Here is a 14,777-nt window from a genome sequence, read left to right on the forward strand (position 1 = left end):
GTGTGACCCTCTCAGAGTTTAACGTTAATTGTTCAGGTGCTCAGTCCTTAGGTAGCTTAAACTTAACCAAGGAGGAATTGGTTTCGGCGCAAAGGGAAGATCCCTACCTGAAAGAAATTATCTGTCACGTATTGGGAGAGGTACAGTCCAGTGTGTCTCGCTCAAGGTCTTGGGGGCCAAACTTATGTTGTAGAGGACGAAATTTTATATATCAAGGATTTTCATGATCCGAGTAAATTGAGGATTTGTGTACCAATAAATTTGATCGGTAGGATCTTAATACATTGTCATGATAACTCGGGACATTTCGGCGTAGCTAAAACTCTCGCTCTGATTTTCAAAAGTTTTCATTGGAAGAACATGAAGAATGACATCAAAGATTTTGTCAGGGACTGTGATGTTTGCGAAAGAACAAAACCCAATAAGCATCCGTCAAAATTTGTTTCAAGGTCTCATATAATTGATAGACCAGGTGGAACTTTGTTTTTGGACTTACAAGGACCGTTCGCGTCGGGGCCTAAAAAGGAAAGATTCTTGTTCACGGTTTTGGATGCCGCATCCAGATACTTAGTTGCTTATCCAGTTGTAAATAGTAATGCTCAAACTGTCCTCGCGAAATTGATAAAAATTTATTTTGTTCATCTTAGCATACCTATGCAGGTGTTTACAGATAACGGACCACAATTTAGGTCAAAGTTGTTTCAGGAGGCGATGGAGAAGCGGGGAGTAAAGGTTGCATATACTCCAACATATCATCCTTCCTCAAATATGGTGGAACGTTACCATAGTGAACTAAATAGGCTTATGAGGGTCTTATGTTTCGATAATCATGCGAAATGGCCTGAGAGAATTGAGCAAGCTCTCTTCCTTTTGAATAATTCAGTATCGTCGCAAACAGGTTTCACTCCTGCTGAACTGAGACTGAATGTGAGTAGAAAACTTGTAGACTTTCATTCTATACTTAACGATGTTGGGAATGGCACTTGGGATTCAAAATTGCTGATGGCAAGTTGGTCGAGTTCTTCTAAAAGACGAAATAAGCTGAATCAACTCAATAAGAGAAGATTCAACAGACCAGCTATTATAATGGGGAATTTAGTCTTTGTTAAAAACCATCAACTTGGCAACTTGAGTGACAAGGTTATAAAAAAGTATTGTGAACTTTACTTAGGACCGTACTTATGTATAAAAAATACCAATGATTCAACATTGAATTTGGTAGATTGCATAACTGGAGATATATTGGAAAATCATTCCATTGAAAATTGTAAAGTGTGGAGTTGCACTCAGGAGAAATTAAAATATTGGTTGCAGAAGGTTATGGCTATGGGATTGGATATTATTACAGATATTAAGCCTAATCTTTTAGACTTGTGCAAAACTGATCATTCTAATAAAGATGTAGTTCAGTTGTAAGGGTTAGGAGTAAAGGAACTTATATCCGTTACTTGGGCCAAGTATAGGTAAACCAGCGGCGGGCACTTTTGTCAAGTGGGTGCAACCTTACAGCGGGCTAGCTTGTAAATGGATGTCCTACTCCTGAGTCAGTATGCACAGAGTATGCATGGATGAAATGACCAGTGTGAACTGAGAATTCCCACTCTCTGAGAAGATCTCAAATGAATAGACTGTGCAGAATGAGTAATGTTGGTGTAAATAAGGTAACTTAATCATTATGTTTTGTATATGCCGTTGTTCTATATTAGAGTGCTCTGTTCATTTATATTGTGTGAGGTGTTTTGTATGGGTTCTGCCCTTGTTGGGCGCCATTTATAACGAATATGGTTATAAACACTATTTAAAATGCAGACTGTATTTATTATTTTAAAAATTCATGTCAAAAGTGTAGGTAATTTTCATATGACTCGATGTGAATAGTTTACGTATTGCATGAATATTAAATTGAGTTAACTTTTATCTCGTCCAGCAAGGAAAATATTTCGAATTGAAGAGATTTCACGAACGTAGCTAGTAATTCATTATCGAGTTCGACAATTTCTCACGAGATGTCCTTCACATGATCTTGTGAGCAAAGAACCTCATTTATTTAGAAAAGCCGTATTGGTAGTAAAACTTACCTTTTTAACAGAAAAGAAACATTGTTATCTGTTTTTAGCATTGTCGTTGCGAAACAATAGTTGTTACATATGGTAATTAGTGAACAGCGACAATATCCAAATTTGTTAGTACGTATTTGCAGTTGGGATATTTCTGCCTAAATCTCGGTCATGGACGTGTTCATAAAACACATTCGTTTAATCTGGTAAGACGTCAGTGGGTTATTTACGTTTCATTTATTAATTGTTGCTTGGCATCAGTTCAAAGCAAGAAAAAGAGAAGTATACATAGTAGTAGTTCCTTAACACACCATTCATTGTTAAAGGTTTCAGTTTTTCTTATTGTGTGTTTGCGAGTGGACAATTCGGCGGAAGTGCCGAATGGTTGGACAAAGGAACAGGGGAGCAGGACCGGAAGGGAAACAATCGAGATGGAGGAATGTGTGGGATGATGGAACTCGAGAAAAAATGCATAAGGATTGTGCACGAACGATGTTATCGTGAGGAATAAAATGAAGAATCTTTGCAATTAGCACAGATGTACGCTTCCGTACTATGCTATAAAGGATCACAAGACATCGAAGAGCAGTTGTTGGTAAAATTACCGGGAACTCAACGTCAGGTAATAATGATATGCTTGAAAAATGAACGGAACGACAGCATGTCTTTCCTTCCTCGCTTCAGGAGCTCGTAAGTAGAACGACATTATTTAAAGTGACTTTTCGTATACCGGTATCTGAGCTTGTATCTAAGTGCGTATAAGGTAGATCTACCGTAGTGACACGTACTTCAAATGCTAGCATTTTGTACTCCGTGATGAAAGCTATTGTCGTTATGCATGTGCACGAGACCTCATGGTTTTAGGATTATGGCTAACGACGCCATTTGCTAAATAATTGCCAGTCTTATAGTCGGCTGATGCTATGTGTACTGAACCGGCATGGTTGTTTTCGAATAAGTGGCTTGATACCGAAAGTTTGTTTCTTTCTTTTGTTGTCTGTTAAGTGACAACTGGATGGTTGTTGAAGAAGCTTTGAAACATAACGTTTCAGTGATTGAAGCATGCATGCATTGTGTTATGGCCATTATATGTGAACTTCTTGAGTCACGAACCTAGGAAAATAACAAAGGATGTGGCTTCGTCATATTGAAAACAATTTGATTACGGGAATTTGCTGAACGATAATATTTGCAAGGGATATGAATATGGACCTATAATGAGAATAAAATTAACATTTCATATTTGTTAATTGTAAAAGTAAATTGTTATGATTGTCACTCCAGGTCATGTGACCTTTTCTAAAACATGAGTAACCTATAGTTGAAGTGTGGAATCTACCACCACTGTTATCAGCTTTTATGTGTTAAACAAGCTGTTTGAAGACATGTTTTCATAAATTAGTTAAACTTGAAATCTATCCATTTTTTTTTTATTTTGTTTAATTTTCATATTGCAAAGGAAATCATATCTGAAAGTGATCATTATTTTTATTACTTGCTATGTTAATAAATATGCATTTCGAAACCGTGGTGTTACACATTCACCTAAATAATTTATCAGTGTAAAGAGATATAATAATTTGTGTGCTAATAACTGTCTTCTCTTCCAGGAGGGGGGGAATTCAGGTTCACACTGATCATAATTAATTATCCTCTTTAGAAATATACAGAAATCTTCATAGACTATCAATTTTAGAGTGATTTGCAAAAAATCGTTGGTATTGACAAGTTAATTAAAGAATAATTAAGGAATTGCACACGTGCGAGATATATATATAGGGTGTCCCAGATAGTATTGATAGATTAAAGTTAAGGTTCGGTTGGATTGGCAGGTTGTGTAAATTTCGCAATTAATACTTTAAATTTTGGAAAATATTCAGCGGTGGCTCACTTGTCATAGCTACCTATGCTACTGGCGAGGCGAATAGGGACGGGTTTGTCGGTTCGGTATTTAGTTGGAAGTTAAGGGGCAAGTTTGGGGAAACAGGTAGGGGTTCCTTATCGCGTTGTAGAGTATTGGATAAACCCTCCACAGTTAGTTCGTCTCAGCGTGCCCGAACATTAGAGTTTCCATTGGCCCCTTACAGCGGGAAGTCCCGCTCTAGCCAATTTGAGCACAGTTGCATCACTCACAGAGCGGTAATTTCTCTCAAGTTAATTCTGCGGGACTGTAGTACAGTGATACCATAACATACCAGTGCAATACTTATGCAGATAATTTTAAGCTCCTATCATTTGTACAGTACCAACTCTTGAGGTATATCGTAACTTACCCTAAGTATGTGGGATCAAACTGGGTGATATAGCTCACTGATCATTCATCCTTGATTCTTGAGCAACTCGCTAGTTATGGTGAGCTTGATGGTAAGTTGCGAGAGGCAACGTCTACACACTATGGTAAAACACACACTTGAGTTTAGACCCCCTACAGACTGGATCAGCATGGTGAATGGAATTACCTGTCATTCACTGCGTGGAAGTGCTCCCTCAAGGTGTCAAACCACGGACTGGTTGGAACGCGGTGTCCGTTTGTAGTGCAAGTCTGGAAGCCCTTTCTCCTAGACTTTTAGCTCATACTTCTGCACCCTCTGAATGACTGACTTAGAACTGATCTCTCTCTTTCCCAAGATATTTATTCAGATTGATTTTACTAAACAAATGCAGTCTGACCTGTAATCTCTCCCTTGATTGCGATGTTTACACCTGTTTGCAACGATGACGATCAAGGAAGCCCGGCAATGTCTGACAAGACATTCCTTAGATGGTTCTAGCAATTTCCTGTCTAGAAAGGTGGTGGCTAAATGTCTGGGATTTTAGAGTTCGTTGTACGTTTCATTTCAAAGATTCTACAGATTGTTATGATATGTACCACTTCATGCAGCAGTATTTACCTTGGCTCATCGCTCGACGTATAGGTACGAAACCATTTGACTCTTGCCGTTCTTCCTGCGTGGTCTACACTTTGCACCACTCCATACACCCTCATTGATGAATCATCTTTATTCTCAATCACAAAGTCCCCTGGAAAGAATTCCTGGTCATCCAGATGATGGATAGGATAAAGAGCTGTAGATGGAATGCCCTGTTCTACAGATCCATCCTGAAATATGAAAAATTGGGACATTGTAACTGAACCTACTTCAGCAGTTCCACATATATAAACACTACAGGTGGGACATATTAATTGGGGTCATAATTACTCCCGAGAGGAGAAATTCTTTTCATGTTCAAGTATTAAGTAGTCAAATTAATTTGTAACTGTTGGCAAACTGATTTAGTGATTTGGGGTTGCTAGTCCACTGTGTGAATGTACGCGCAGTTCAGAGAATTCACACACGGGGACCATAGCTAACAGGCACAACGTGATCCTAAAGGTATGATTCCATATTTACTCACTGTTTAAATGAACATAAAGAAAGAAGGAAATCTTTATTATTTTAATTATTGAAATCATTAAATTTATTATAAAATTCACAGTTCTTCATAGAGGACTTGAAAGTAATAAAACTTTTATTTTGGAAACTGTACAAATAATCTTGTTCTAATTAACACATAATGAGGGACATTTTAATGGATTCCAAGAGAACGGATGTATTCAAAAATCCATGTGCAGAGTAGATAAAGGAAAAAGCATCCGATAATCTATGCTTCTATTGGATTTATTTAACTAGAATGTAATAAAGGTTGTGTATAAAGCGTAGATAATCACTTCTTAACACACACACCTGTAACAATTTGTTAACAGTTTGGTATTAACTTCGGTTACGTGTGTTGGTCCTGGCGGAAGTTCGATCGTGAGAGGACGGCACAGACCAAGGACATCCGCGTAGCTGAAAAATGGAGGGAAGAGGTGGATGTTGATCAAAATCGAAGCAAAAAGGTTTTTGAGTTTGTTTGCATGTTTTTGGACAAGAAATCATGGTGAAAGTTAATACCTATTGAACACCTTTGACGTTCAAATCCAGCAAGGGGTAATTTTGTGGACGTTCGTACACATAGAGGTGCTGACTGTGCCAGTGACCATTATTTAGTAATTGCTAAATTAAGAGAAAGACTCTCAGTGATAAATCATAAGCAACAAAATCTAAAAGTTATAAAATTTGATACAGGAAAGTTTAATGATGAAAGAATTAAGAAAGATTACCAAATTAAACTGTCAAATAGATTTGATGTTTTGCAGGATTTAAATGATGATGAAAATATAAATGAAACAGACGTAAATAAGAATTGGGAGCACATACGTAATGCAATAGAATCAGCAGCTAAAGAAAGTATAGGATACCATAAACCGAGAAAAAGTAAGCCATGGTTTGATAATGAATGTCATAATCTAATAGAAATAAGAAATCAGGCTAGACTTACGTGGTTAAATAACTCTGATGATACAAATCTAAACAATTATAATAGAATAAAGCGAGAAGTTAACCACACGTTTAGAAGTAAAAAAAGAGATTACTTGAAAAGCAAAATTAACGAAATTGAAACAAACAGCAAAAATAAAAATATCAGAGATTTATATAAAGGTGTAAATGAGTTTAGAAAGGAGTGGCAACCTAAAGTAAACTTGATAAAAGATAAAGACGGCGATTTTCTAGCTGACCCAAGCGATATTCTAAATAGATGGAAGAACTACTTTAATGACCTTTTAAATGTCCATGTAGGAGATAAATCAGAACTAAATGAAGTACACACAGCAGAACCTTTAGTTCCAGAACCTAACTTGACTGAAGTTAAGGATGCTATTAAAAGGCTAAAGAATAACAAAGCACCTGGCATTGATTTAATACCAGCTGAGTTAATTAAATATGGTGGAAATTCATTAATATGTAAATTCATATAAATTAATTTGTTTAATATGGAATAAAGAAGAAATCCCTCAACAGTGGAAAGAATCCATAATTGTTCCTGTGTTTAAAAAAGGTGATAAAATGAACTGCAATAATTACCATGGAATTTCTCTACTCTCAACAACATATAAAATATTATCTAACATTCTTTTAACAAGACTAACCCCATATGCTAATGAAATTATAGGTGATTATCAATGTGGATTTAAACGTAACAGATAAACTACAGATCAAATTTTTCACATCAGACAGACACTTGGAAAAAAGTGGGAATATAATCAAAATGTCCATCAGCTATTCATTGATTTCAAAAACGCATATGATTCGGTCAAAAGGGATAAATTATATAATATATTAGTAGAGTTTGGAATACCTAAGAAGCTTGTTAGTATGATAAAAATATGCACCAGTGAAACAGAAAGTAAAATTCGTGTGAGTATTAACTCTTTCGCTGCGCTCGTCGCATCTATGCACAGCACGCCAGGTGCCTTGCTCTGCGGAAGTCGCATTATTGCGAGTTCATACTTCCACTCGCTGCGGGTGTTGCATTTCCGCAGTATGTCGCTTTTAGTAGCCTTCAGACATCTGTTGATACTATTTGGAACTATTTTAACTTGTAGTTTTTTTTATATCCGTATGATGTCGCTAATTACACCTCCGTTTAGAATACGAGCGTTGAGTGCTCTGACATGTCAGTTTCTAATGCATGTTCGAATGTAAACAACATGGCTTCGTCAAGTCGTCAACACTTGTCTGATAATGATGTTACTCAACTCTTGAATCAGAAGGTGAATTAAGTTGTGACAATAATAGCGACAGTTTTATGAGACTTCAAGTGGTGACAGTGATTGTGTAGTGTCTGATGAAGAATTTGTACCGCCGTCCGTAACATCATGGAGCAGAGTGCAAAGCAGCATTGATCTAGGTGCGGGAAGTTCGACACAGCAAGTGCTAAGTTACTTGGTGACAGTACAGTATTTAGCTCACCATTTTCTTGTTTTATCAAATATTTCCCCCGCTCAGTATTTGAACACACAGCAGAACAAACTGAAGTTTTCGCCACCCAGTATCTTGATACTACTTACAAATTTCCACGCCGCTCCACCACTCTGCGTCATTCCGTGTTTTGAGAAATACCATACCATCAGGGACTACAGAATGGTTTGCCAGTGCAAGGAATGACTTTTGTAATTTCTCTATAACATATTTTGCAATGTAATTTTTTTAAATTATTCTTTCTAATTTTTTTTTTTCAAAATTTCAAATTTTTTTAAAATTTCAAAATTTTTCAAAATATCATTTTTTTTTTTCAAAATATCATACCACCAGGGACTACAGAATTATTTTCCAGTGCAAGGAATGAATTTTGTAAGTTCTCTCTCATATATCACGAACGCAATGTAATTGTGAAAATTATTTTACAATTTTTTTTTTTTTTTTTTTCAAATTTAATTACGCAGCCAAGGGAAATTGTGTGCCAGAGAATTCCGCAGCGAAAGAGTTAATATGTCTGACAAATTTACAATTCATAATGGGTTAAAACAAGGAGATGCATTATCTCCATTGCTCTTTAATTTTGCTCTTTAATTAGAAAACTAAATATATGCTTACAGGCCGAAACCAAGTGTTAGGTAATAATCAAAATCTAATTATTGATAACAACTCGTTTGAACCAGTTTCCAAATTCAAATACTTAGGAGTAATATTAACAAATGAAAATTATATTATTAAAGAGGAAATAAAAAGTAGGCTTAATTCAGGAAATGCATGTTACTTCTCTCTTCATAAACTTTTGTCTTCTCGTTTAATATCTAAGAAACTAAAAGTTAAAATATGCAAAACAGTAATTTGGCCTGTAGTATTATATGGATGTGAAACTTGGTCCCTTACATTGAAAGAGGAACATAAATTGAGAGTATTTGAAAATAAGATCCTTAGGAAAATCTTTGGGCCTAAAAGGGATGAGGAGACAGGTGAGTGGAGAAGGTTACATAATTTAGGACTACATAATTTGTATTCATGTCCAGATATTATTAGAATAATTAAATCAAGAAGACTTAAGTGGGCAGGCCATGTGGCACGAATGGGAGAGGAAAGAGGAGTTTACAGGATCCTTGTTAGGAAACCTGATGGTAAGAGACCTGTAGGAAGGTCAAGACGAAGATGGAGGGACAACGTTGTGATGGACGTAAGGGAAATCGGTAGGGATGGAAAAGAGTATATAGAACTTGCTCAAGATAGGGAAAGATGGAAGGCCTGTGTTGCTGCAACCATGTCCCTTCGGGTTTAAGAAGGCTAGGGAGTTAGTTAGTTAGTTTGATCTGACACTAATTCAAATCTTTCACTATGGTTCATAAAGTTTGAATTACCACTGGGTATTATAATGTATTAGTATATCGGTAGTATGTACACTTGTGGTAAAAATTACTTTACGTAACACAAAGGTTCACGAGTTTGAGTTGTAAAATCTTTATGAGAAAATTACCTTTTAGGAATGTACACAGAGTTTGATGTAAAGTTTGATCGAATTTCAGATTAGAATAATAGTTTCAGTGTTCGAGCGTGTAACATTTCACCAAAGTAAACAATCATTGTGTTCAGTCTGCCATTTTTACTTAGTACTAATCATGAAATTCTCTTACAGGAGGGGGAATCTCTAAATGCTTATTACAGTGGGAAATAATTGCAATATATAATAGAACGTAATAAATTTGCACAAATTGCAAACTTCAAGTCGTGAATTTAAATTTACCTATTGATAATTTACAGAGTGTAAACCTTTATGGCTTGTCTTGTTTAACATATGAAGAAAAAAAGGGGGTGAAAACTTCGTGGTATTTTAATTTCATTCCTGGTTCAAGTTATTCTCGGGAGAAATTTAGAGGGATATTAGGGAACATTTAATGATTGCCTTGTAAAATTCTTTGGTACAGGGTGACTACAAAGTTCTTGAATAAATTAAGTTGGAATAATTTCTTTCTTTCTACAAGTAAAAGTTTAAGGAGATTTATTTTAATTTTGCACACGAAAAAGAAAAAAGACTGTGAAGCTCCAAATGTTGCTACCTGCATCATTGTACGGCAGTTCAACGAAAATCGTTTGTAGTTTGAAAAGGTATTGAACTTAGGAAATTTCAGTGGTGTGAGATGGGGATTTTGTGAAACGTATGGGATTGGGCACCCATGCTAATAGTGGACCGTTGATATTTTATCAGCTGATAAAGGCATATTGCAAATCACATGTTCCCACCATATTGATCAATGATGAATTTTCTAATGCAAAGTTCAAATTGTACCTACTTTCTAGGTCTCCCACAATTTCCTATCTTCAGAGTAACTGAGGCTTTCTTTAGACTGAACATGTATGCATGAAAGCATACTGCTACGGGGTAAGGAGGTTAAATCGAAAAATTGACTCTTGAAGAAGGATGTGTTGCTATCATGTTTACAGATCATTAGAACGAGGAAAGCTTTTACAAGGGAGGATAGGAACTAAAAATGGAATGAATTAATTACTATTTTTGGGTGTGTTAGGACACCTGGTAATTTTGCCTTCTTCAGAATACAGGGTTTGTCCAATAAGTATCGGGACTGAAGTCATAAAAAGAAATTTATTGAAGATATATGTACAGTGTGTTAAGATTCTTCAAAATATGACCCTCCTGCATCAATACACTGCTGCCAGCACTTTTTCCACTCTTCATATGCCCCCTGGAAGTCGGCAACCTCAAGGCTGTTCAGGCAGCCCGTTGTAGCAGCTTCGACTGCCTCAATCGTCCTGAAACGATGTCCTTTGAGGCTCCTTTTGATACGAGGGAACAAAAGATGACGGGGCGAGCCATATCTGGACTGTAGGGTGCTTGCGGCAGCATTGTCACATTGTGTTTGGCCAGTGACTCCCTAACAATTAGTGACGTGTGACTGGGTGCATTGTCTTGATGCAGGAGCCAGGAATCGGCAATCTCCCTTCGGATGCAAATCACAATTGAATGCACAGTGGATTTCAGTAAATTTAACTCCTGTGCTATCAAACAAACACTTAACCGGTGATCACTGTTCAGAAGTTCTCGCACTTTGGCCACATTTTGAGCATTTGGATCGATGTCGGACGTCCAGCACGTTGTTCGTCTTCGACATCTTCCCAGCCATCTTTGAATTTTTTACGCCACTCAAAAACACGCGTTCTGGACATGGCTTCGTCCTTGCCTCCGTAGCAGATTTCTTCAGTTTAACGCAAAATTTGATGGCACAACACTGTTCGATGGTTCACTGCATCTTGACTCTCGACGCGAGCACTACACACACTTTCACATCAGGTGTGACCTACACACTCCAAAGGCTCGGAGGCAATGGAGCTGGGTCTCCAAGCTTACGTGACATCCTGCAACACACATCCCACCCACAGAGACCGCCCTCCACCCATTCCCATAGCCCGGACAAAGTCAATCCCAATACTTATTGGACAAATCCTGTATTACCAAGAATGTTCCTGCTTGTGAGTTGGGTTTACGTAATATTTTCTACAAATGTACAATTTAGGAACAGATTTGTATCACAAAGTAGCTGAAGTCTAGTTTAGGTAAACACTTACTTGTTTTCAATACTTTCAGTATAAAAAAATGCCATTACCTGCCACACAACATCAGCTTTAGATGAGGTACAGAGCGTCTCCACCACTATTTTAGAGCCTGGCTTCACCACCATCATTGGAAGCTGTTTCTTCGCTCTTCGCAACTTCTTCTTCTTCAAAACTCTTGTCATCAGAGCTGGCCCCTTCTTTTTCTTTCCTATTTTCAGGTAGAAACAAAATATAGATTATAATATATCTCATACAATGATTGTTTGAAATTTGTTTTAAGCCCGTTTTACGCAGAGATAGGTCAATCAGGGTTGAACCTACAGTTTAAAATGGGTGCCGAACCATATGTGCCTTGACTAGGTTTTAGGGATGGGACCGATTAATCGGTACTCTATCGGTATCGGCCGATATAGGCATATCAGTGTATCGGTAAAATTACCGATTATTTTACCAATCCGATATATCGATAAATATCTAGTATTTTAGTGCAAAATTCTGTCAATTTTGTTTTAATTTTTATGGATAATCTCCATGCCCTTCTTTGTAAAAAAGTAAATGTCTAAATATTCAACTTCTTTTGCACTGCAGTCACCTTAACACACACATTTATTAACTCTTTCGCTGCGCTCGTCGCATTTATGCACAGCACGCCAGGTGCCTTGCTCTGCGGAAGTCGCATTATTGCGAGTTCATACTTCCACTCGCTGCGGGTGTTGCATTTCCGCAGTACGTCGCTTTTAGTAGCCTTCAGACATCTGTTGATACTATTTGGGACTATTTGAACTTGTAGTTTTTTTTATATCCGTATGATGTCGCTAATTACACCTCCGTTTAGAATACGAGCGTTGAGTGCTCTGACATGTCAGTTTCAAATGCATGTTCGAATGTAAACAACATGGCTTCGTCAAGTCGACAACATTTTTCTGATAATGATGTTACTCAACTCTTGAATCAGAAGGTGAATTAAGTTGTGACAATAATAGCGACAGTTTTATGAGACTTCAAGTGGTGACAGTGATTGTGTAGTGTCTGATGAAGAATTTGTACCGCCGTCCGTAACATCATGGAGCAGAGTGCAAAGCAGCATTGATCTAGGTGCGGGAAGTTCGACACAGCAAGTGCTAAGTTACTTGGTGACAGTACAGTATTTAGCACACCATTTTCTTGTTTTATCAAATATTTCCCCCGCTCAGTATTTGAACACACAGCAGAACAAACTGAAGTTTTCGCCACCCAGTATCTTGATACTACTTACAAATTTCCACGCCGCTCCACCACTCTGAGTCATCCCGTGTTTTGAGAAATACCATACCATCAGGGACTACAGAATGGTTTGCCAGTGCAAGGAATGACTTTTGTAATTTCTCTATAACATATTTTGCAATGTAATTTTTTTAAATTATTATTTCTAAATTTTTTTTTTCAAAATTTCAAAATTTTTCAAAATATCATACCACCAGGGACTACAGAATGGTTTTCCAGTGCAAGGAATGAATTTTGTAAGTTCTCTCTCATATATAACGCAATGTAATTGTGAAAATTATTTGTTTATAAAAAAATATTTTTTCAAATTTAATTACGCAGCCAAGGGATATTGTGTGCCAGAGAATTCCGCAGCGAAAGAGTTAAGGAGATCAATGATCATTTCAGGTTCTTCAAGGACCATTTCTAATTATATAATCGATTGGTAGAATTTCGGTTATCGGTATCGGTAAATTTTATATCGGTACTTTATCGATATCGGCCAAAATTTCATATGGTTACATATTGAACTTGTAGTTTTGTTTATATCCGTATGATGTCGCTAATTACGCCTCAGTTTAGAATACGAGCATTGAGTGCTCTGACATGTCAGTTTCAAATGCATGTATCCCTACTAGGTATCAAACCCTGGACTCCTTGATTACACATGATGCAAATTAAGACTGAGTTTAGAACTAATAATAATATCACATTAAATGACTTGCACTGACAAAGTTTCATTAATCCCTCATGTTATGGCTCACTTCACATACATCCCTCTCAAGAGATGTAGAAATATTGTTGAATGCTTGTAAAATGCAGTCTTCAAGCTCAGTTCTCAATTATATCATCACTTCAGATCAACACCCTTGCCTTTTAATCAAGGGGACAAAGGTTCGGCCCTGGTGGAAGCACATAGTGGTTTTGATCACACTTAAAACTTTGCATCCAGTTCCAAATATCCCATTTGTGGATAAAATGGACCTAAAACTTGACTGTGACTTCAGATCAATTACAGATCAATGTAATTGCTGAATGAAAATCTTAATTCTATTTGTACAATTACAACATGGCTACTCTATGACCTAGAAAAAAATTCTCAGATATAACTGCAGGTTTTCAAGGTGAATTATAATAATCATTATAAAAAAAATAATTATAGATCCCCCTCACCCCAAGATGTCAAAAACTAACAATTACAGGGTGGTCACACTAGGACTGTGATAAAATTCACGTATATTTCACGGTTTTCAAGGTGAACTTTCCAAAAATTCAAGGGTGCAAGCAGTTCTACTTCAACCGTAGGTATTACCACCTCTCACCAGCCACACACATACACACACAAATATATTAGCAATATAAAGGGTCTCTGTGATTCCAATGTATTCAAAAATCCTAATTCAATTCAAATTAAAAAGTATAAAAAATTTAAATATTTAAACATATAATGTAAAATATTTAAGATGCTGAATTTGCATTTGTTGTTACACATACTCAGATTCGAAATACACATCTACAAACACAAGTCACAATTGTTACGGAATATACTACTAGGGACATTCAATATATAAGTTTCCCTGTGCTATAAAATATTGTATAAAGCAATGCCATTAAAAAGAAGAACATGGTTGACAAGCGCCATCCTTCGTCTACCAGGAACAACAATCGATTTGTTATCAGACGTGAAGGCGCATGCGCTCAAGGGCGAAAAGTAAATGCTTGTTCGGAAAACGTGGGCTCACGTCATAAGGAGTTCAGAAGCATGGATGCTAAGGGCATTCTGCTGATGGACTTTTTGGAGCGAGGAAGAACAATTAATGCTGCCAGTTATTGTCAAACATTGGATAAACTGAAAAATGCAATTCGACATAAGCAACCAGGTCTCCTGTCAACTGGTGTCATTCTTCTTGACGATAATGCTCACCCCCACTCAGCAGTGCAAACACAACACAAAATAGAAGAATTGGGGTGGGAATGGCTGCCCCGACCTCCATACAGCCCCAATTTAGCACCGAGTGATTTCCATCTTTTTCCGGGGTTAAAGTCTGAATTG

General features: G+C 36.9%; 1 protein-coding gene across 3 annotated transcripts in view; it reads right to left on the bottom strand.

The window, feature by feature from the left end:
* Positions 1-14,777, bottom strand: part of LOC146004966 ((E3-independent) E2 ubiquitin-conjugating enzyme UBE2O) — a 118,826-nt gene that overhangs the window by 62,363 nt on the left and 41,686 nt on the right. For all 3 annotated transcript variants that reach the window (XM_083144043.1, XM_083144042.1, XM_083144044.1), the window contains exons 7-8: positions 11,533-11,690; positions 4,949-5,157 (exon numbers count right to left, since the gene is read on the bottom strand). In XM_083144043.1, the coding sequence (XP_083000169.1) occupies positions 4,949-5,157; positions 11,533-11,690 (367 nt within the window). The remainder of the gene's footprint in view (positions 1-4,948; positions 5,158-11,532; positions 11,691-14,777) is intronic.

Source organism: Lepisma saccharinum, chromosome 22 (genome assembly GCF_977018435.1).
Source record: "Lepisma saccharinum chromosome 22, izLepSacc3.1, whole genome shotgun sequence".
NCBI lineage: Eukaryota > Metazoa > Arthropoda > Insecta > Zygentoma > Lepismatidae > Lepisma > Lepisma saccharinum.